The 23020-nt window shown below is 36.1% G+C and overlaps 2 protein-coding genes and 1 long non-coding RNA gene across 8 annotated transcripts in view; 1 reads left to right on the top strand and 2 right to left on the bottom strand.

The window, feature by feature from the left end:
* The first annotated feature begins 390 nt into the window (after positions 1-390).
* Positions 391-9960, top strand: LOC100651254 (clavesin-1). Of its 3 annotated transcripts, none has more exons than XM_012313340.3 (7): positions 391-566; positions 2670-2909; positions 4819-4910; positions 5130-5375; positions 6326-6520; positions 7083-7254; positions 8978-9960. In XM_012313340.3, exons 2-7 carry the CDS (start codon positions 2708-2710, stop codon positions 9013-9015), a joined length of 945 nt encoding a protein of 314 aa, XP_012168730.1. In that variant the 5' UTR covers positions 391-566; positions 2670-2707; the 3' UTR covers positions 9016-9960. The 3 variants fall into 3 exon arrangements, with proteins under 3 accessions (XP_012168730.1, XP_012168729.1, XP_003398724.1); XM_012313339.3 differs by having other exon boundaries at positions 391-769; XM_003398676.4 differs by having other exon boundaries at positions 392-785.
* Positions 9213-23020, bottom strand: part of LOC100651376 (alpha-tocopherol transfer protein-like) — a 34945-nt gene continuing 21137 nt past the window's right edge. For 2 of the 4 annotated variants that reach the window (XM_048410141.1, XM_012313337.3), the window contains exons 2-5: positions 11902-12075; positions 11191-11744; positions 10645-10795; positions 9213-10277 (exon numbers count right to left, since the gene is read on the bottom strand). In XM_048410141.1, the coding sequence (XP_048266098.1) occupies positions 10249-10277; positions 10645-10795; positions 11191-11744; positions 11902-12070 (903 nt within the window). In that variant the 5' untranslated portion in view covers positions 12071-12075 and the 3' untranslated portion in view covers positions 9213-10248. Of the gene's footprint in view, positions 10278-10644; positions 10796-11190; positions 11745-11901; positions 12076-17222; positions 17248-22186; positions 22526-23020 lie in introns of those variants that run through there. The other 2 variants (XM_012313338.3, XM_048410140.1) reach the window with 2 other exon arrangements.
* Positions 19871-22174, bottom strand: LOC125385953. Its single transcript, XR_007225745.1, has 2 exons — positions 20232-22174; positions 19871-20134 (listed from the first exon to the last, which is right to left on the bottom strand). It is a non-coding gene; the product is annotated as an uncharacterized LOC125385953 (long non-coding RNA).

Here is a 23020-nt window from a genome sequence, read left to right as displayed (position 1 = left end):
TCATTAACAATCGTTTAAATTTGTAGAATTTTCAGAAAGAAAAAGTATTTTCGCTTTCCTAACGGTTACACGATGTAAAAACATCTTTGAAAAATAAAATGTAGACAGGATCGAACGAAGGACTCAGATATCTTCTTCAAACATATGCGGAGAATACTATGTAGAGAATAGTTTAATAATACATCTTGCGTCCATTTCTCTTAGCGAAGAAACGGCTGAATTATAATGAAAACGAAATCAAGCAGAAATAATAAATCACGATGACGTATAACAAACGCGAAAGGTGATCGCAAATTAAATGGAATATGCGCATGTCAATTATACAAATGTTGTTAACGTTGAGTCAAAAATCAGTTTTAAATTTAATTAGTCGCGGTGTCGCGGGTTGAGAAGGAGCATAACCTTCGCTGTGGGGCTCACTGTCACGACAAAGGTGGGAGAAACGCTTTCGCTTTTCAGCCGATTTCCGACTTGCGAGTCCTGCTTCGAGATAGTCTCCACCAGAGTCTCAATCACGTTGGATCCCCTCGTTCGATCGACCGATCAACCTGTTTCTCTTTTAACAGGTCAGCTTCTCAGTATTTAGTTGTCCCTTCGTCACGATCCTCGTATTCGATACTGCGTTCGTGACATTCGTGAATCTTGTCGCGTAGGAACCGTGAAATGACATCCTGCAGCCTCGTCATCGGGATATCGTGAGACGAACCATTATTCTCATAAAAAAATTAATTTCTCGAGGGAGAAGCGCGATTCTAACTGGATCCATCGAGTGAGTAAATTTTCAGGTATGACCATTTATTTGTCGATTGGTTCATTTTTATTCGATTCGATGTTGTCTGCGTTTAATATCGACGATCGAGATTGGTGTGTTATGGGAAGGATTGTTGTTTTGCTTTTGGGCATTTTAGTCTTCATGTTCGAATCACGGTTCTGAATCAAAAAGCTGAAAGTACGTATTTTGTGTATCTTATGCTAGAAAAAGAGGGAATCTTGAGGATAAGGAAATAATTCTTTTCTAAGTTGTTCATTTTGTATCCTTTGTTAGTTTATCAAGCGATAAAAGGGTTGAAAAGGAAAATTTGGAATAAATTGGCACTGGAAAATTTCGTTTGTTAAGACAGATTAATACGTATTTGATAATTTAAGTATAAAAAACAAGGGTTATTCACTGTTCGTAAAATATGCGACTTTCAGCAAATTCTTATTTTTATCAAACGATATTGCATATTTTATTTTTGGCTAATAACGTGACGCGTTATTTAATTAATAATTGATAATTAAACATATAGTGGTTTATCTTTCTAGTATCTATGCCTTCTGAGTTTCGTATATATATATATATAAATGACATTGCATAAATTGACTAAAATAGTGTTGTTGAAAAGGAAAGGCCGAGGAATTAGGTTACAGTATGCTGCAAGAAAATCGCATATAAGAACCGCATTAGAACCACACATGTTGAACTAATTCATTGTTTGAAATAATAGCAAGTCAATATTATCGGTATAAAGCAACTTGAAGACTTTTTGTTCGTATTTCTCCATTTGAAGTTAATGGAAAGCGAGTTATGCGACAAAATTTCTGCAATATCAATCGCTGTATACACTCGTCAGATATCATTTGGAGTTTTTAATTATCTTATCTACCAGCGCACTACCGGATTAGGATAAGTACATGTAAAATATAAATAAACGTTGCAAAGAATGAATTTTGTACGCTGCATTTCAACAATCCGATACAAATGATATTTATTTGGACAATATTTGCGAACTTTTGTTGTACGAGCGATAAGACGATAATAGAAAATTCCCCATAATATTATTTCATTATTTCCGTGAAAGCTCTTTGCGATTAATTATTATTCATTTTACGATTTACCGCTCGATTTATTCTGGGATATTCGTTCTATTAGAGTCGATAATCGGATCATCGATAGTATTAAAATTGTGTTAATAACTCGGTTAAAAAGTTCAAGGGAAATTTCTTAAATTACGTTTATTTTATACCTCTGAAGTAGTAACTGTGCAAATAGCGAGGCAGATTTTAGGATTACTCGCGTTAAATTCTGTATTTAGCTTGTTTCAAGCAAATATTTATACACATTACGGTACATTCACACAAACACTCATTTCCATTAATTTCATTAACGACGAATAAAAACGAAATTTTGTATACATAATATTTATCCCATGTCGAGAATACTAAATGATGAATGATATACGTGTAGAGGAAAGAAATAAAAATTCTTCTCGGTAGAGAGAATAACGTAAATTTTATGGCAAACACATGACTGAGCGCTGTCAGGGCTAGAATAACGTCTCAATTCGAAATCTTCCGCGAAATCAACGTGCAACGCACCAAACAATACCATATCGAAAAAAAAAAAAATATTCGAGGATCGACAGAAACATGCATCGAGCTGAACAACGTCTAATTATCACTGACGTTAAAATCACATTTAATTTATGTAAATATGATATTCATGAACTTGTACATGTATTACGTAAGTAATACACATACAATAGCAAACGTAATTCCAACAAACGGTAAAAGAAAAGGGAAGAATTATTTTTACACACATATCTGTATGTGTATATACACGTATGTAGTTCCTATGACTTTAACGAAAGTTTCATGTAAATGGTTTTTCACGTATGTCCCATACATAGAGTTCGTTCAAGAGTGACAAAGCCTTGTCAGCGATCTCATGGAGCGGCTAGGAGACCAGGATGTCTGCATCGTTCCAACCAAATCGAGAGAATTGCCGCATTTGAAGATAGGCAGCTCCGTGTTGAAGGCCGATTTCGACGAAGGCGATGACTTCTACAGGGAAAAGACGAAGAACGAGTTACGCGAGACGCCAGAAGTCGTGGAACAGGCGTTGAAGGACTTCAAGGCGATGTACAAAGGTACCAGGTAACGGGACGGCTGGGAAATGGTTCTCGGTAGCGCTATAGCCTTGATTTCATGGCCACCTTAATATGTATTCACTCGGATAATCGTGAAATAGAGGGAAGTTTGGTAGAAAATACTCGATTTTACAGTTTGTGGAAGATTTAGGAGAATTTTGCGCGAATAGAAATGGCGATTAGAGAAGTATGGTTAAGTTTAAAAATGTCACATGACTGGCTTTACGAGTAGTTTAGTAGGAAAGACTCGCTGTACGTATTTGCAGAGGATTTAATGGAAGTTTGCCTTAATTCGAAGAATAAAAGGAAGCATTTCGAAGATGTTACGTGAATCGATATATGATAAATCAGTGACATTTCAACCGATGTGTGAGAAGAGAAGATACGGTTCTCAACACGTTACTGACCGCTAGCGGTTCAACAGCATACGCACGTCCGATCGACAGCTCAGGCGCAGATTCTCCCTGGCACCGGCTCTCTTTCGGTTTAGACTCTGCAATACCATTCTTTTCGTTCATCGCGAACGGTAAGTTTTTCAAATTGGTATAAAACTGTGGGAGCTTACGAAGCAACGCAACTGACGCAACTGAGCAAGGTACTTTAGTGCTAAATAAAAAATTATTGCTCGAATAACGAGAAAGATTGTCGGCGACAAAAAGCCGATTAATAGGCTATCGGTCGGTAAAGTGTTAAGAAATCTTGTTGTTTTCTTATCGGTCGTTTATCGTAGATGGAGACGTTTAGGGAAAGAGAGAAGAGAGAATATTTTTGTATTGTAATTCATTTGGGTACAAAAGCGAAGAGCGTTCTTCGTGCAAATTTCTGTCGTGCAAGCATATCGCAATCCTTCCTTTATCTGCTGTACACTTCAGCTGGTGATAGTTTCTTTTAAATCGAATCGAAGAGGATCAAGAATACCATGTGAAACGATTTCTCATATGGAAGAGCGATCGATAGATTTTCATCAACGTTTTAGAATCATTCGATTCTCTCGAAGTACTTTGAACAGAAAAATTGTAGAAAGACAAAGAATAACAATCGCAATCATTTATCAACCGCGATAAACATTTTTCATATTTTGTTATCAGCCAGGTTTAGTGATCTGTGCGATTTCTTCTCGATAAATCAAAATATCCTATCGGCAATAACGAAGGTAAAACAAGATTAATTAAGCAATCGGCAAGACCAAAGTATAAAATGTCTTTCATGCAAATGAATAAATATTTTTGATATTCTGCTACCAGCCAGATTTAGTAATCTGTGCGATTTCTCCTCGATATATCAAAATATTCTGTTGATGATCACGAAGGAAAAACAAGATTAATTAAGCAATCGACAAGACTAAAGTTCAAAAAATCTTTTATGGAAATACGATTCTTATGGTCGAATTATATTTTCAATTAGCCTTGTGTTGTTGCAGTTACACTTATAGCGAAGGAAGGAGTGCTGAGAACGACACTCAGCGTTGTCGTGACGTTACCACGGTATATTCGCTTTATACGTTCGGAACCGGTTAGGTGAAAATGAAAATTTCACTTTATCGCGAGCTCGGTTAATGTTCCTCGAAGGAACTTGATAGAAACTGAAGGTAATAGTCGCAGCGAATAATCGTCAAATAATCACTCGCTTTCTTATTTTACTTACTTAATTTTCTTTTCTTAAACAAGCAAAATTTTCTTCGTCATTATGAACGAGTTAGCAAACATCTTCTTTTTAAAATCGTACCGATCGTAATAAATACTCCAGCAGTGGAATAATGTATCGTTATGATCGAATAACCGCTCGGTTTGTCTCGTTCGTCGCCTGAAACATCATCAATTTTCAAACAAACAATATCAATTTTCCTTTGTAAAGAAACTCCAAATGTAATTGCACGTTCCGAACGTGAAGGTTTGTGTATCGTTTTTAGATGAACCCGATCTGTTCGTGCCGGATGACGATGAATTTTGTCGGAAGTTCCTACGACCCTGCAAATGGTACCCTAAAAGTGCCTTTGAACTGGTGAGCTAAATTCTACCTCAACATACATATTCATATACCTATTACCATTGCAATTCAACAACTGCGTCAATAATTATTGTTGGAACTCGAATAGCAGCGAGTATGCTGATTGTTGCAAGCATTTGTCAGCTGTCAATGATTTAAAAAATTATTAGAATCGCATTTCATTTCGAAATTAGCTAAGAATTATATTGATGGAAAATCATTGTATCTTGGCAGATGAAACGGTTTTACAAGTTCAAGTTGAACAATCCACGCTACTGTTTAAATCTCTTACCCAGCAACGAGAAGAAGGTGCTGTCTTCAGATATGGTGATTCCGTTACCAGATCGTATGGCGGATGGCTGTAGAGTGCTTCAGGTTAACTGTGGGAAAGCATGGAACACAAAAGCCATCAGTATCGATGAAATATTCCGATCGATCATACTGTCACTGGAAGCGGCTATGGCTGAACCCAAGACACAGGTATACTCAATGGAATTGTCATGTTCTTGTTCGAAACAAATCTCGTTTTAAATCTCGTCTCTATCTTTTGAGTAAAAAAGAAAGTCAGGGAACGACAAAGATGTTAGACACATGAGAGCTGCATGATGAAAATAAGGTGTGAAATGAAAGTATGGCATACAAACGTAAAAAGCCTTCCTTCGAGTATTGGTCGAGCTTACAGAGGAAACGATCGTTTCTTTTTGTAGCGTTTATCGACCAGTATTTGCCTATTACATATGTGTGTTTTTCATAATAAATAATGAATTCGGTTGTGAGGTGGTTCAGGCAAAAGTACCGATACGTGACGGTACGACATAGCCATGCAATATTTTGTGTGTCGAAATTATATCTTTTAGGTTTACGATTGTAACTTAGATTTAAGTCGCTGTAGAGCGGTGCTTATATACGATATTATTTTTTTTCTTTCCATCTCTGTCCTGAAAACCTGGACGCAAAAACAGGACAAAGAGGAAACGATTGTGTAATAACTGGTATGACGTCCACCTTCCGGCAGCATATTTAGTATCGTTAAGAAATCACGCTCTATCGGAGTCGATACACGGCACCTTGAAAAATGTGCAAGCCTCATCGTAACATTCTATTCAAGTTCTCACAATACCCTACCATGTATTTTCCCATACGGTGCCGATCTTCCAGACGCATACTTTATACGCATATGCGTACATTCGCGATCTCGTGAAAATTTTTCCATTTCGTCTGAAAAATACTGCTGTACCTTCGTGAATATCTTTTCTCTGTATTCTATTCTTCCTATTCTATCATATTTCTTTTTACCGTATTCTGTCTCACCTTGTGTTATAGTCTAGACAAACTTTTGTCCTATTTATTTTCTCTATTCTACTTGTCGCGTTACATTAACGTTCTATTATTATTAATTTGTCATTATGTCTTTTACGTGTTTTCTGTAGATTGCTGGAATCCATGTAATTTTAAATATGGACGGCCTAACATTGAACCATGTGACACACATTACTCCGAGTTTCGCCGCCTCAGTAACGGATTGGGTACAGAGATGTTTACCCTGTCGGCTGAAGGGTATCCACATAGTGAATCAACCCTTTATATTCAACATGGTTTACGCTATCTTCAAACCTTTCCTTCTGGTACGTGCTTCGACGATCATTTATCAACGAGTTCTCATTTCACGAGAACCCCTTTGCGTTTTCCGCGTCGTTTACGACCGAAAGCCTATTTTTATATCGTCAGAGAATTTCTTAGATCGTATGAAAATAAGAAACAGTTGTTATTTGTCGCGTCTAATTTACCTACACGCGTTAAAAGTTCCTCTTCCGGTCGAAAGGAAAGTGAGATCGAGACATAAAAAATTCGATGATCGTAGTTTGATTAATTTTGCGTCTAATGTACTTAATCTCATATTCTCCTATTTGAATGAAAAAAAAATCGATTACGACGGTATATCGAAGGAAAGACTAATCTAGATGCATATGTAAAAGTGAATTTTAATAATTTTGCATATTACCTCGTGCTAGATTTTGTACACCCAAATGTTAGTTTGGATACAAATCAAACTGAAAATAACAATTTAACGATGTTGATACTGTTTCTTTATGTATTTGTTAAATAGACGAGGATGATTCGTAACAATATTTGTCGTTTTGTAGAATATTTTAATTTGATAATTGATAATTGAAATTTCATTTACAGGAGAAAACACGCAAGAGGCTTCACTTTCACGGAACAAACAGAGACACTTTATTGTCTTTCATTAATGCGAAAGCTTTGCCGATGGAATTCGGTGGCGAACTCGAGATGCCGAACGAATCGATTGGTCAAGGTGTTTGCGATTATTTCTGCTGGTTCGAGAAGGACTTCGAAGGTATTCTACAACTTGTTACTTCCCCATTTCTATTCCATATCCTCGAATATCCTCCATTTGTGGAGATTAATTGCATGCTGATATATTATAGCGCAATATGTATACACATACATATAGGGTGTTCTTGCAATTTAGTGTACAAATTTTAAAAAATTTGTAAAATTAAGATTAATACATCATGTAGCAAAACGTTCGTAAATAGTTCATTAGAAAGTTATACGTGTTATGCGTTGATACGAGCGACGTATGTTTATCGTTTCTACTATGATTCTACTATACTTGTATGTAAAGAAACCAGATTAAATTATCACGAGATTTTAATTATCTATAATAAAATTAATAGCATATCGATGTCAACTTTGCATTGATAAATGCGAACGACGCTTCGAAATGCGCACACAAGTGCATATACATAGCTTTACGTTGTACGTGAAATTATTTATATCTTTTAATACAACATTTATGGAATTTTTGCTACATGATGTTTCAGTTTTATTCTTATCTATAGAATACACCGACACAGTTCGGACATTAAATTCTTCAGGACCGAATTTTTATTAATTCGTAAAAGAAGTTAATTTTCTTCGATATCGTGTTAACGCGATGATTCATTTGCAATTTCTTTCGACTTATCTAAATTATCGAATTCTGCTTTTCAATGTTATCAAATGTAATTTTACACGTTGATTTTTAACGAGTAGAGTTTTAAGTAAAATTAATCCATCGATCCATCAATCAAGAAAAGATAAACGAGGAAAATTAACAATCTGTTTGGTGGGAATGCTACAAATTGTGCAAATCGTCCTCGACGTAAACGCATATTTTCTGCCCATGTAATTTGATTTACCGGTGCGACGGTTATTATCGTGGGGTCTTATCGCGTTCGATTCTTTAAACAAATGTACAGTTCCCACGTTACGAATTTCACATTTCAATTCGGATTACGGTTGATATTAGTGACTTGCGTAATTACGCATGTGTTTCGTTACTGCATTCTATTATCGGGTATGGTTTGCGTAACGCAACTGCACCTCGTATAATTTCCCTCGTACACAGAAAAGGATAATTGCCGGACCATGCAACTTCGTTCATTACGTAAAGGGATTAATTACCGTCTTGAAAAATATCTTGTTTATCTTTGGTTCTCGTTTATGAAGTAAATCTCGGCTCACTTTCTTCTTACCTTTCAACTATCTCCGTAGCGTTAATTTTACGCTTTACATACAGCTATATCGTTAATAGATGATAAATGTGTGAAAATATTGGGAAACTTGAAATTTTAAAGAACAAAGAATTTTTACAGCAACAGCTTCTTTTAATCCTTTTATGGAAATATTTTATTTTTTCCAGAGAAAAAGCATTAAGCAGTACATAATTCTTAGCGTTAATAAAGTTCTTCTCCTAGATTTTCTGGTAGATAGGGTTAAATGGTTTGTTACATGATCTGGTAAAGCAACTTCTATTCTAGTTGATAGCAGGAAATAAACGAAAGGAATAGTTTGTCCCAGCTTGCGATTCGCGCGAATGGTGGACTTATATAAATATCACGCTTGATTGCAACGAGTTTTTCAAGTACAATTAGGGTAATAATATAATCCTCGGATATCCAAGACTGCTTACCCTCCGTATTTACTTGTTCATATTAAATTTTCTAGAAAGTAGTTGACTTTAAATGTTGACTGTTTGATAAACTTATGCAAATAAAAAATTTTTCTCGTTACAGCTGCCAGTAAATATGGATATGTTAAGAGTACAAAATGAGGAGGGACAGGGTGTAATAAGCGTTCAATTTGAAACAAGATAACAGAGATTTTAAGGTAAAGTGATTGTTTTCATTGAATAAGTATAACGAAATGGGGGAAACGGGTGATAAGAATTGGAAGAAATCACGATTTAAATATCAAAGAAGGAGGAGGATGAGAGTTCGAGTAGTTATCATTATAGATAGATCGATGATCTTTATGTTCGCGTTGGATAACATTTATTTGAGAAATATGAAAGGTAGATAAACGAATTACAACGATGAGCGTATCGAAGTGATAACGAAGTTATCTTGTAATTATTCTTGTTATTAATAAATATTGTTATTAATAAATATTTCGTGATTTCAAATGCGACAAATGTAACGGGCAATATACGTTGTTATTAATATTGTTACTTGGTTTAATAAAATATATAACCAATAAATACATATAAATCATAGTCGTGGTAAATAATTGTGATATTGATGGTTCTTTGTATAATTGATTGACTACGAATATATTTTTAATAAAAAAATGTTGATCGAAACAAAAATAAAGGTAAAGCCTATGTGCGGTTATTATATGTAATTACTTTAGTTTTTTTTTTTTTTAATACGCATTAAGTACATATTTTACAAGTGTATAACCTTGTGATAAACCCACTTTGTTTAACAATAAATTAATCAACATGTTGATAACTTAATTTATACGAAACATATCAGCTGGTAGATTCTTCTGAAGTTTTGGGGAACTTTATGTTAAGCAATTAAGTTAACAACACTATGTATAAATCGTATTTCACTTTTAACAAGTTTACAGTATATCATTTTAAAAAAATACATCGAAGTACGTATTAAAATAATACGAAAATAGGATAAAATATAGTACCATAAATATCGGTTTAATATCATATAAAATTACTCTAATCTATAACGTATAAAATCCTGATAACTCGATTATTTATCTTTTGCGGTAAAAAAGAATGATAAATCCACAACTGTGTAACTAATTAACTAAAACAATGTGTCTACTACCTTTCCATTCTTTTTACAAAAGTCTAGTTAATAACGCTTAGTTAAGAGACTTAACTAAAAATTATCTATTACAATCATTTATAAATAAGCAACTAACTAAACCGTATGTCGAATCTGGATTACTACTTTGTCGGAAGAACCCACAGCCAGTGTCTTTGCTCAAATATCGATTTTCGATCGAACAATCGTTTTTCCATCATTTTGAAGCCATACATGAATTATTTTTTATAACCATACGAGTTGATCGCTGAAAGAAGACCAAAGAACAATCGATAAATAAATAATATCATGCGTAATATACATCCTGGGCTCTCTTGTACAACAATTTATTAATTGATAATATTATTAGGTTGTCCGAAAAGTTTCTTTCGTTTTATGAGGAAATAATAGACGCACAACGTTTTTTCTTCTATATTATTTTATCGAGTTACGTACGATCCATTTTGGGATAAACTGTTGAGATAAACATCGCGATATTGCACAGATTTGGTTTCACGTTCGTATGAAGGTGCACTGTTGTAAAAAATACGTTTCGGAAAACTTAATAATAAATCGAGTAGTTAGAAACTGCGGTTATAGACTTCTCTTTCCCAATTTTGTAATTTGTCACCTACCGTCAAATTCTTTATCGCACATTAGTAACAATTCCAACCACTGTGATCCCGTTACACGTGGAAGTTGCAGCGTTCCACCGTAACAGGCGGGCAAACATTTTGGCGAGACGTATTGGTGGAATGATTTGCGATCTGTACCGTGGAAAATCAGCTGAAATCACCAAATTATGCATTAAAATCGTATGGATCTCATCGGTTAACATCGCCTTTGAATTTTACAAAAATTCTTTTCAAATATGCTAGGACATCGATCGACCAGATCCTGATTATCTACAGTCTCGATTATCTACAATTTTTAATTATCTATTTACTAACTGCAAATGCTTGTACGTATCTTGCAATTTTTTCCTCTTTCTATGAGATCTTTTTTTTTTTGATTATTCGTCACTTTCTCAGGTCAACGATCGTTATTGATACTACGTGCTAATTGAAATCCCTAGTTAAATAACAACCCGGTTAGCAGGTTAACAAATGTTCCTATCAGCCATCGAACTCCGACTTTCTCCGGAGAAAGTTGTAGAAATTTTCAAAGAGAGGTCAACTCACCCTACTCTTCAGCTTCTCCCTTAAGAACGGCTTGAACAACGCGAACACCATGTTGAACACGTACGGTTGGTTAATAATATGTATATTCTTGATTCGGAGAGGTACCGCATCCTGCAGCCAATCGACTATCCTTTTCGCGATCGCTGGAGTGAATTGCCAAGCCTGCTGAAGAGTAAGTCCATCCATATCGAAAACAACTACGGCACCAGCGATTTGCGTATTTGGCTCCAACATAGCAGCCTCCACATACAGAACGCAACCTTTGAACACCTCGTCCAAAGAGCACTTGTTGTGCTTCCATTTTTTCCCAAGCTCGATGATTAATACCCTTCGTCCGCATTGATCTCGGTTCGGTAGCACGGTCAAAATATTGTGCTCGAATATGTTCTTCTCTCGGCTGGGTTTCAGATTATCGTACATGTCTGCGTGCTTTATTTTAAAACTGTAGTAATTCTTCACCAGTTTCAATGCTGATTCTGGATAGTATTTGCACGGCCTGAGAAACCGAATCAGCCAGGCATCGTTGTCCAGCGGGCACTTCAAGTCGGTTTCGGCTGTGATAAGGATTAAGGGTGATAAGGACGAATCTATCGTGTTTTTGTCTGTGATCTTTAGATATTAATTATTCGATCGAGCATCGTAGTCAAATTTTGCAACTTTTGAACAGAGAGGAATAATATCGTTGATCGGTATTTGCGAATGAAATTTTACCTTTCAGTAATTCCTTAAGTTGAGCGATCGATTCATTTTGAATTTCTGGCGTCTCACGAAGTTCCTTTTTCGCTACTTCCTGCAACTCCGGACCAGGTGGTGATATTTCGAACTCGAGCGTGAAATCGCCGAGTTTCAAAGACGGAATATTATCCCAATTGGTCAACATGTTATCTGTAATGCATTACATAAGTAAATAAATACTTTTATATTAATATCGATTTAAATGATCGAAATTCGTGTGATATAAGGATAATTAAACATTTACAGTGGCTCGATAGTTTCTATATGGTTTCTATATATTTTTCGAAATATTTGCAATTGAAGAGATTAATGCAAGAAAGAGGCAGTTGCAGAAATTTGAGTAAACCAACGAGAACCGAAATCAATCGACGTCAAATCATTTGTTGCCTACAAATATTAGAACATCTATCCGTTGTATCTACTGGAACACTTTATTTGGTACTTTCATTACAGACGCTTTCATTTGACGCGAACGATATAACAGATTTACGATAATATAATTCTAAAATAAAGGCAGCGAAATAGTAGAGATTTCTACTAAAAATCAGTGACCTAATATTTACGGCCGACAGTGTACATACATTTTCAGTTTTGTTTCAACCTTATGATTTATTTATGAAAATGTTTTATATAACGCACATAATACATTTATTAAATGCTTTTTCACGAGCCACTGTACGTAACTTTTCAGATCATTAAAATGACAAACAAGCAACAAGTTAAGAGAATTTCAACACTGACTGTCCACCTCCATCTTTCCGATTTATTAGTTTCCTTTTTCTTTTCGTTCGTTTATCGCGTGTTCGCAGAAATTATAATTTATTCCGTTTTGTGGTGTTCTCACAGAAATTATAATTCATCTTTGGATAATTAAATTTCTTTTCGACAAAACTCTCGACAGTTCATCCGCATCGTCGCGACTGACTACACATCCGATTCGTCAATTTGTAATTATTCAGATAAGCCGAGTGTGCAGAAAGCGACGATTTTGTCACGATAGTGACTCACTCGCCGGTCAAAGGCGGTTTGATACTGAGAAACTCTGCTAACTCCGCGGAATTTAATTAACGAAGCGTACGTTCTCCTTTAAACGTTCATTATCATTTCACCTTCCCCTGCTCGGCGTCTACTGAAAAACCAACGAGAGAAATTAGATCGCAAATTCTATCTACATTTTGTTCACTCGCCATAAATTATTTCATTTCCAATCGTTTTTAAGCATTCCTATTATTCTTGTTGAACCACCTGTTCGCTTTTCTTGTCTTTTAACGTACTTTAGACTTTGCGGAATCGTTTCAAAAACTCGAACGTGATTTTCTCACGAATTGTAATTATCGTAATGACGGGGACGTACGGCAGACGGAAGTTAAACTTGCTTACAGCGCATGCAACAGATTGTAACAAATATTAAAGAGATCGATAGACACATTTAAAAAAACATTTGACTTTGTAGAGAATAATTTAATAGCATGATAAACAGTTCGCGTTAATTCATAGTTTTACGAATAGAACTAAACGTTTTAATAAAATTCGATTGGAAATTTATTCCAAGCGATATAACGAGTACATTACTTTCGATATGTGTAGCTATCAATCAGGGCAGGCGCGAAAAAGTGAGCTGAAATGCTTACGATACGTTGTAACAAAGCGTTACGATATAATCTAATCATTCTGAACGTTAAATATGTAAAATTATTAACACGTTAGGCCGAGAAATATCGCAGAATGTTTGATTGTTTCCCAATCATTTGGTGAAATAAAACTAAAAAATGTAATGAACGTTTAATTGACATAGTCGTTGCGTAAGAACGAGACCACGTCAAACGCTGAATTTGCATTGGGAAACATTATTCGACATTTTTTTTCCAAGCGTTTCATATTCTCGAAGCAGACAAGATTCCTCGTACTGGCACGTGCAACGATTGCCGAAGGATGTATCCTTCTTCTTATATATTCTCCTTCTTTTTCTTCCTTCCATTTTGAACAATTACGCCTTCCCGGTCGCAGCTAGAGCGTGGAATCGCGTTGTACGCTCAACGATGCGGAAATCTTTGCGTATAAAGGTGTACATGTACCTTCGTGCAGGTGTTTTCTTATGATTCTATGATACGAGTGGAGATTTACTGGGTTAGGTGTATTCTCCTTTTTCTTTTTCGAGGAACGAGCCAGACACTGTAACATTTTGCTTACGAATCAATCCTGGTTCGACGTTTAAATAAATATTTAACAATTTCATCGACGTTGATATCTACATTATATTGTAGTTATATTGGGTTCTGTTTGTTTCTCCAACAATTTTATGCAGAATTATAAAGTACAAAGATTGTCTTGTAATCGTTCTTCCGAGAGGATGACGGGTATATTTGAAAAAAGTATACTTTTTATTAGAATTTGAAGAAAAGAAATTTGAAGGCAGAAGCAAGATTTTATTATTACCGCTAACTACCATTACTATTATTGTCAAGTGATTTAAAATAGAATCCTCAGGGCTCATTTATTCACGCATAAATTTTAACATCGTTCGATTTCTTCTTTATATTCATCGGACGAAAGAGGAACATTCACATTATCGTATTCATTCCCTGCAAACTTTAACCTGAAATAAACATAAATCGTATACGAAAATCGAAATTATGCAGATCGATCGAGGCCAAATGAAAGGACAAATGTTTTCCTTTATTATTTATATAGATACTGTTGTAACAAAGAAACGAATAAAAGTGCATCGACGCGGTAATTTATAAATATTGCGCTATGCCGACACGTAACGCAACACAACGCAATCTTCTCCTATTGCTCGTGGCGTAGTTCATAGATCAGGTCACGAATTGTGTGCACACTTTCACCAAGAGTGGCAAGAGTTACGTATTTCCACCGGAAAACCATTTTTAGATACGCGTTATAAAATTCACTGCGTAATTACTTCCATGCGAAAGCTTTTGCTATTTAAAGAATTGAAAGCTTTTTTCATACAGTTAGTATAGCGATAATATAACATAGTTATATACTTCTTTGCGTAACCGGTATTTTGTATAATATAGCAGTAATAGTAGTTTAGCATAATGATAATTATATGTAAGTAGTATTATAATAAATTTAGTTGGTAGGAAAAAGGTAAACGCATGAATATTCAAGTAATCTGTATAATTAACGTGGTTGTAACGTTTCACGTTATAAAGAACATGTTATAAATTTTCCTTTAGTACTTGATTATTTAAAGCGTATACAAATGGTGTTCGCGTAATTAGTAGATCGACCAGAATTAACCGGAATTAACCAGAGCTTTCCTCGTAAATGGTAGATAAGGAAATGGATGATAACTATCGAATACGTTCTTCGTACCAGGAGTTAAAAATTCGCTGCTCCAGTTCCATCCAATTTTTCCTTTCAACATTAATTTTTTTAATTGATCGATTAACCTACGTTACCAGAGGTGTATAAAAAATTCTCTTTGTTCTTCCACTGAAATAATAAAATTAGAATGGAACTCTGTTTAAAAGACCGGAACGTCACCAAGAAACTCCGCTAATCATTAGACGAGAATTCACGAGAAACAAGTCACAATTTGAAACTCCTATCTCTCTTTTTCTCGACGACAAACTCCTCTTCTTTTTCCACGAGCAGTACATTAACGACGAATGTTTCCAATTCGACTAAAACGAACACTTTGCTGCGCACACCCTTCACGCCAGTTACTCTCCTTTGTCTCTCCATTTAGGGGAAACGGAGGGCAAAGAACATCATACCCTGCGAACGACTGCGAATACACCAGACAAATATTTCCTTTGTTTCGCGTCTTTTGTACACCGTCGAACGCGTAAAATGGACGAGCAAAAAACGTCCAGGGATTTTACGTAACGCAACGGAGAAGATAGCTGCTGTATGTGTCCATTGCAGACAGAAAACGAGATAAAGTAATCAAAAAGGTATTTTGGGTCGATCAGTCGTTTGACATCGATGAAACGAACCATGTAACGAGAAATGGAAGAGAAATACCGATAAAAATAACGAGTAGTAATTTGGTAATCATAGATAAAGTATTTATGGGCATTTTGGAACAAATAAAGGATATTGAATATTATTCGCGAATTAAATCATCAGAGAGTTAGCAAAATTCCTAATACAGTTACCTCGTTTGAAATCTTAGACTATAAAAGACCTGCATATTGTTATTATCGTCGATTCAATTATTATTTAAAGGATTATATATTTTTGTTGGTTCGTTACTTTCTTATATTCTTTAAAATGAAAGAAGCGGTAACGTTACGAAAGAATACACAACGTTAGATTAATACGAAAAACGTGACAGCTGTTCGATGTTTTTGTCTGCATCGAGGCAAACAATGTCGGATGAGAATTATAATAAAATAGTAAGTGGTTGTAAGAGGAGATGAATTGCAAATAAAAAGGAAACCGTAACTGGTTTTACACAAGTGTGTGACGTAGGTACCAAATTCGGAGGTGTTTTGAGGTGACATTCGTAGCACACGAAGACAGAGATCGATCCTGTTCCCCTGGAACAACCCGTGAACACGGTACCCTTCATCGTACCGAGCAGTTCAATTGTATCGAAATAGCTAGTGCTTGAATTTATGTACATAAATATATCAATCGTTATTCCGTTAGCGAAATGGAACAATTTTCGACGAGCTCGAGATCTATTTTGATTACGTTAAATATATATCAAATTTACAATTCTACGTCTTGGAACGATAAAGCGGCCAACATTAGACTTTGAGATTCGTAAAGGCCAATTTGTTTGATTATTCGATCGAGTCCATGAAATATAAATTAATTGGATCGGGTATTTCTCGTGTCACCCAGAGACGGCCTGAAAGGGCGATCGATGACGAAAGTACGGAGAAAAAGGATCAAGGACGCGATCGCAGAGGTAATTAGCGGTTGGCAGGCGAGCAGAGAAACAAGAAAGAAAAGTGGCGCGCGAATTCCGCCGATTGCGTAAACTTTCTGCTTACGATACTGTGCAAAAGTTTCTGGCTATTTCTGATACTACGCACGACGACTAGTCGCGTACGAAGTGCTCTTAGTCAACGTACACATTTCTTCTTCAAAGAGATCTGCTATTTAAATATTTATCTTACTCGTGCTTTCCGAAGAAATCCTAAGAAAAAGCTATTTTTCCTATTGAATCGAACATTCACGTCATGCGAACACCTTTTTTCCTTATTTTTTAAGCTGTCGGAATAACTTGTGCAATAAGAAGCTATTATGGATTCAAAAATCGCCAAGTTCTTAATAGAGATAAAATAAACGTTTAAAATTCTGAAATGTCATACTTGTCGTTGTTAAGTTTCAAAAGTCGACTCGGACGAGTTAATGGATTATGAAACCAAAGGTTGACGGAGGTCCGTTTCTTTCACCGTGTCCGACCTCGAGGTACAGTCAGCCACGAAAAAGGAGACGCTTGTTATTCGAGGTGAACCTGTTTCATGATCAGGGTCATCGGTGTCATATTTTGTTCGTTCGTTTGGAAAAGACACAAGGCGCCCACAATCTGGCTGGGGACCGTGATTGACTCGGGAATACCAGTCATTTTGGAACCGAGGACTCCGAATTCGTGGCTTCTGGAATTGGAAATATTAAACGTATCTAGATTTCACCTTGACTTACAATTAATTACAGACGATATGTCACGATGAGAAGTTACAAATCGTGGAACGTTTATTTCTCTCTAAAAGAAGTTTGCGAATTAGAACGTTCGATTGCACATTCCCATCTCCTGCCAACCACCCTCTGTCAATATTTATCAGCGTGATTTATGAGAGAGCTGAAAGCAAGGGTTACTGGCGCACTTGCATTCGGGGTTGTAAAATTTTATCGAGCAATTCCACTTAGGCGCATCGACCCGCCATCGCAATTGGCAGTCGACCAAGAACTGCTGAAACACAAGAGTGCAACGAGGTAAGCCATCTTCGCGACCAACACAAAGATTCGTGTACTATTTAAACATCGAAATAGGAGCTGAACCGATGCCAGCATTCGGTTTCACACTTTACGCACGTTCGATCGTTGATCGACTTTGCATAAACCGACGTTGCAACAGGCTGCGTCTTTGATGAATCGTTTCTCACTGACAATGAGCGTCTGTACCGTTTGTACGTTTCTACGAAACTGTTTTCTTCGCGAGAAAAGGGTAAACGCACGTACTTTTTTCGTTCATAGTGGAAGTAAAAATCTAGAGATAGTCGTTGAATTTTCATTCAACTCGAAGCTCTAGTTAGAGGTTGGCGAGATAACTCTGTTATGCAATCAGCCAGAGACGATTCTCCATAGTAGAGAACTTTTGCTTCTTTCTCGTAATAGTTACCCTAGAGCAATCCGAGAAAACTTTCCCATCGTTGAGGATGCGTAATACCATTCTCGGCGTTTGAAGGAGATCGTTAACGATCGTCGGAACGTCTAACGATCGTCAGTCTTACGCCTTGCTTCTGCAAACAATTGGCAATCGACCAGACGACGACCATCATCTCCTGCGACGTTATTTTTCCTCCTGTTCTTTCAGGAAAATTCCAAATATTTAGTTGATTCGGATATTCGAATATTGTTTCATTTAGCTTCGTGTTAACGTAGAAATGAAATAATGGATCGTAACTATTTCAAGAACTGAAATTTATGTCATAATTGTTCTTAACTCTTAAACTCTTGCGTTTTATACGAAGATTCGGTAAAGAATCGAAGATCATTCGGTAAAGTATTTGTTGTTAATTTGTGCAAGGTTATACAAAGAAACTTATTCTGTGCCAATAATTTTGTTTATCGCCGTAAATAAAATCTGTAGTTTCTATTATTCCTACAAGGCAAGAAAGTAGTTCTTGATGGCCTGTCTTTTGTCTAGACGTTGATTACAGCACGAATGATAACCGAGAAAGGTGAGCTTAATTTCAGAAAGAAGCCAGCAGGATGAAAATAGAAGGAAAATGAAGACAGATCTTACAATGGGCGTTAAGGAAACGAAAACAGAGGAAAGATGAAGATGAAAACTTGAGGAGAAACAGGAACAAAAGAAGAGGAAGAAAAGCTTTCTCCTGGAAGCTTTAACGCGTGGAGCGAAGACATGCTCGTTACGTTAACTTTGATTGGGTCTTCGGATAAGAAAAGAACCTGATTTTCAAGACGACGAAGAAGGAAGCAACTTGAAATGTCAGAGGAATTACAGAGTCTTATTAGTGTGAAAAGAGATGGGAACCTGGTTCGTTGCCATCGAAGAAAGAGGTTTTTAGATAATTAGAGAACAGATGTTGTAAAATAGGTTTGCGAGAAAAATATTGGTGGAAGCTCGATCGCAGTAAGGTAAGATTACACAAAAATAACAGGATACTAAAAATTGACCTAAGAAATTCTGCTTTACGATCGATTATAATTAAAATTCTTCGTGATTATGTCGACAAAAATATACCGATGACTGTTCAATGAGTCATTATCAGGCCACCTTGAACGAGTAATATTTATGTTCCACAGAAAACAATTTTGCCATTTTATACGTACGTCATTCATAATTGACTTTCCTTTCGGGGAGGGAATTGTATTATTTACAATCCATTCGAAGTTACTTGGACGAATATAGAATGCAGACAAGCAGTAAATAAATTGTTGAATTTTAAAAATATCCTATACACTTAGATTTATCTAAAATACTTAAAAATATTTTTATTGAAGGAATTTTCTCATTCTCGTTCGAATATTTTCTTACCATTTTGTTATTGATTTATCTCACTCTTCAAAAAGTTTCGTAATTGCTCATTAAAATCTTAACTGACAACACTTAAATAAGTAAAATCTTTCATTATCAAACTATTAAAACTACGTTACTCTCTAATGACAAAGCAGTCTAAAGAGTCATCGAACAATAGCGTTATCTGTATATGAAGTTAGGACGGATATACGTACACTACCATTCGTATAAGTATAATGAGTTACACATAGAAATCTTTGATGAATTTATTACATGTATCGTACAAAATATTATGAGTCCTCGCTAACATCATAATGAGACACGATTATCGTAATCACATTCACAAGATTTCAAACGAAACCGAAAATGTACATAGAAATCTCAAGACATTTTTCACAAAATTGCTGCACAATGTTTACATCTTGCTTGCATCTTCACTATAGCATACTAACTTCTTATTGCATGTTAACATTTAAAACTGAATTTGATCGTGTAATAATGTACTATGAAATTCACCTGTAATAATAATGATAAACGATAATATCGCACAGAGTCTTTCTTTTCGTAATTTGGTGATTAAATTATATTCCGTTAAAAACAAATCTCCGCATACCTTCAGGTGTTAGAGCGCGTTTAATAAATTTCACAAGTATCGTACTTTACGTCGCATTTAAACTAAAATCAATTTTTCGGCTAATTATTATTCGCAAAGCAACAGAACAAGTGTCGATCTTTGGTTCGAAACTCGACAACAACGTAATAGTACGATCACGGGAAACTGGCTAGGAAAATGTTGTATGATTCTGATGTAACTGTGCGCGCGTAACGAACGTGCCATGGTCGCAGAGAAACCGCTGGCGCATTTGTAAACCGAACACGTGCGATGAACACAAAGAGAATTGTCTAGCATCGGGATGGTCTATCGAGGAATACCTTGGTCAGCATTTAGTTTTTCGAAAAAGATCCAGCTGTAAGGAGTTTTCGCGCGGGATAAGTATTTTAAATTTTGTTGTACAATTTATCACAGAATCTCAGCAAGATTATCATCTACGTAGGAAAGTGAATGCTGGTTAAGTGCTGTGAAACGTGTGCAATACTTTCATCACTGACACAAGTAATATGGACGCTAGTGTGTATGTAAATTGTTGCGTGTTTTCTATCGGCACGAATACATTATCATTTTTCTTGTCCGCCTTCCTTTTTTTATTATATCTTCGATTGACGTAGTGCGAATAAAGGTCGGCGACGAGAACAATTTTGTTACACGTCATAATGACCAATCTTAATTCCAAATGAATGCATTTTAATTTTCTATTAACACTTCAAAGAAAATCTTATGAAATCCATTTGACTATTTGGTTAACATTTGACATTTATGGTTAACTTGCTTCCCTGTTTCTGTCATTTTACGATCTTGAGATAACGCAATTCATCAATCTTATCATCTCTTGTGACGTTACGATCGTCACGTTGATTTAACATGATTTTACGACCGTCGTTTCGATCGGTATGTGAAAAAATCATGTTCGATTTATTCATTAATTCATATTAATTCACAATGTCATATTAATTCTGTGTAATCTTCGCTGCTCAAGAGGCAGATCGAAGCAAATAGAACAAGTTTTTCGTTTGCTAATGCAATTTACGTTGCTGAGATCAACTATATTCTTGTTCTTTTTAACGAAAAAATAAATATCGAAACAGCGAAAGAAAGAGACGGTCGAAGATTTGAAAAAACCGATTTTCTTCGTTGTTCGTTTTCCGCTTATTTAATATTTACACAAGACGATAAAAATTTATCGTTGTGCGACTAATTACGGGCTTGCGAAATATTACAGGGATAATTACAAAGAATAAATACAAAGTAACGATTTTAACAAGGGAAACAAGTGTTTGAGCGGCCCACGATAACGCAACCTTTTGCTAAATGGCTTGTCTTGATCAATGTCATGTTTACTTTTAAATTACAAACCCGAGAGAGTCACGATAAGAGGGATGCAAATGTCAAGTTAATGTTAATGTTAGCGTAAAAATTTGGTATTCTGGTAATCGGATTGTCGAGTTGACGCTTACACAAATTCGTTCCTTCCTTTTCCAAAGACACTCGGAAGAAACTATTGAAAATCTCAACACCAAAAAGGACGAAGTAAAAATATAATTAATTCGTTCGCTAGAAATCCTTGCAACAATATTTAATTGTCGGATCAGTTCCGGAAATAAATTCGATCACATCGTAAAGCCAACGAGAGAATTTCCAACGAAACACGAAATTACAACGTATCAATTTTTTGTAAAAATTATAAAATTCAACCTGTAATTTTAATATATTATCGGTAATAATAAGACCGCGCAACTTTATGCATATATCGATATATATATGTTTCGATGTCGGATAAATGTTACACACAAATGCACGAAAATCCACGGTAATGACATATTATAACGTCTGATGCGATCATAAACGATCGATTAAAAAGACGTTCGCACGCCTTAAACCTACCAAACTTCCATATAATTCTACAAAAACAATAGCAACAGCGTTTCTACATGAAACCAAAGAGTACTTACGTTCGATAATAACAAGTGTTACTTGACTCGGATCCTCGGTATCCTCTTCGGTTTTCTTTGTCAACGAGACTTTAGAGAGTTTGGCCGATACTTTGAACAAATTCCTGGGAAATCGACTACTCGATAAAATAACTAACACGGAACTGAAGCAAATACTAATGAATCAGCCGGTGTATCGACCAAGACACATCGACGGGACGGAAAATTCTGTCGACGGAACGAGTGAATATCCTCGAGGTGGGGGCGCAACGGTCGAGCGAACGAAGGCGAGAACGTTCGCCGAAGAACCGCGACGTGCGTTCGATCGACAAAACGGACGAAAATGCGGTGGGACCGGGCCCAGAGACCCCTTCTTATAGGCTCAACAACTTCTCCTTCAGGGTCGAAAAAGTAAGATTAAACGATTTTTCACGAGCGTCTACAGTGACGTACCGATTCGTTCATAGAATCGATGATCCTCGTTGAGTAGGTCGGATCGGAAGCGCGTTTCCTTTTGTACCGGCACAACTCGATCGTCGTTGTTGACGAAACGAGTAGAACGAGATAGGAAACGCGGCATTGAAACCTGTACTGCGAGGAAAATGGTTACGTTTCACGCCGTCTGGAATTAAGCTGATCGATTCGTTGGAGGGGAAATGGATTTTATTAACCGATCGAGTGGAAATACTTGGTCGAGCTGTTTCGAGAGATTCGCACGGTGAATAGAGAGCCGTGTGACAGGTGGCTGGAGGGAAATTGAACTCCGCTATGGGAAGAATTCGACCTGGAAATCGACGAGCAAATTGGAACGTAATGTCGTCTCCTTGCTACATACGTGATATACGCTTCTTCAAT

This window comes from Bombus terrestris, chromosome 11 (assembly GCF_910591885.1).
Source record: "Bombus terrestris chromosome 11, iyBomTerr1.2, whole genome shotgun sequence".
In the NCBI taxonomy this organism is placed as follows: Eukaryota; Metazoa; Arthropoda; class Insecta; order Hymenoptera; family Apidae; genus Bombus; species Bombus terrestris.
This window is presented reverse-complemented; position numbering and strand designations above follow the sequence as displayed.

What these genes read in the sequence shown, in the direction of transcription:
- LOC100651254 (XM_012313340.3), top strand. Translation starts at nt 2,708, where the DNA reads ATGGAGCGGCTAGGAGACCAGGATGTCTGCATCGTTCCAACCAAATCG. An exon ending in TGGCTGAACCCAAGACACAG is followed by an intron (nt 5,376 to 6,325) that starts GTATACTCAATG and finishes TGTTTTCTGTAG; the next exon opens with ATTGCTGGAATCCATGTAAT. An exon ending in GTTCGAGAAGGACTTCGAAG is followed by an intron (nt 7,255 to 8,977) that starts GTATTCTACAAC and finishes TTCTCGTTACAG; the next exon opens with CTGCCAGTAAATATGGATAT.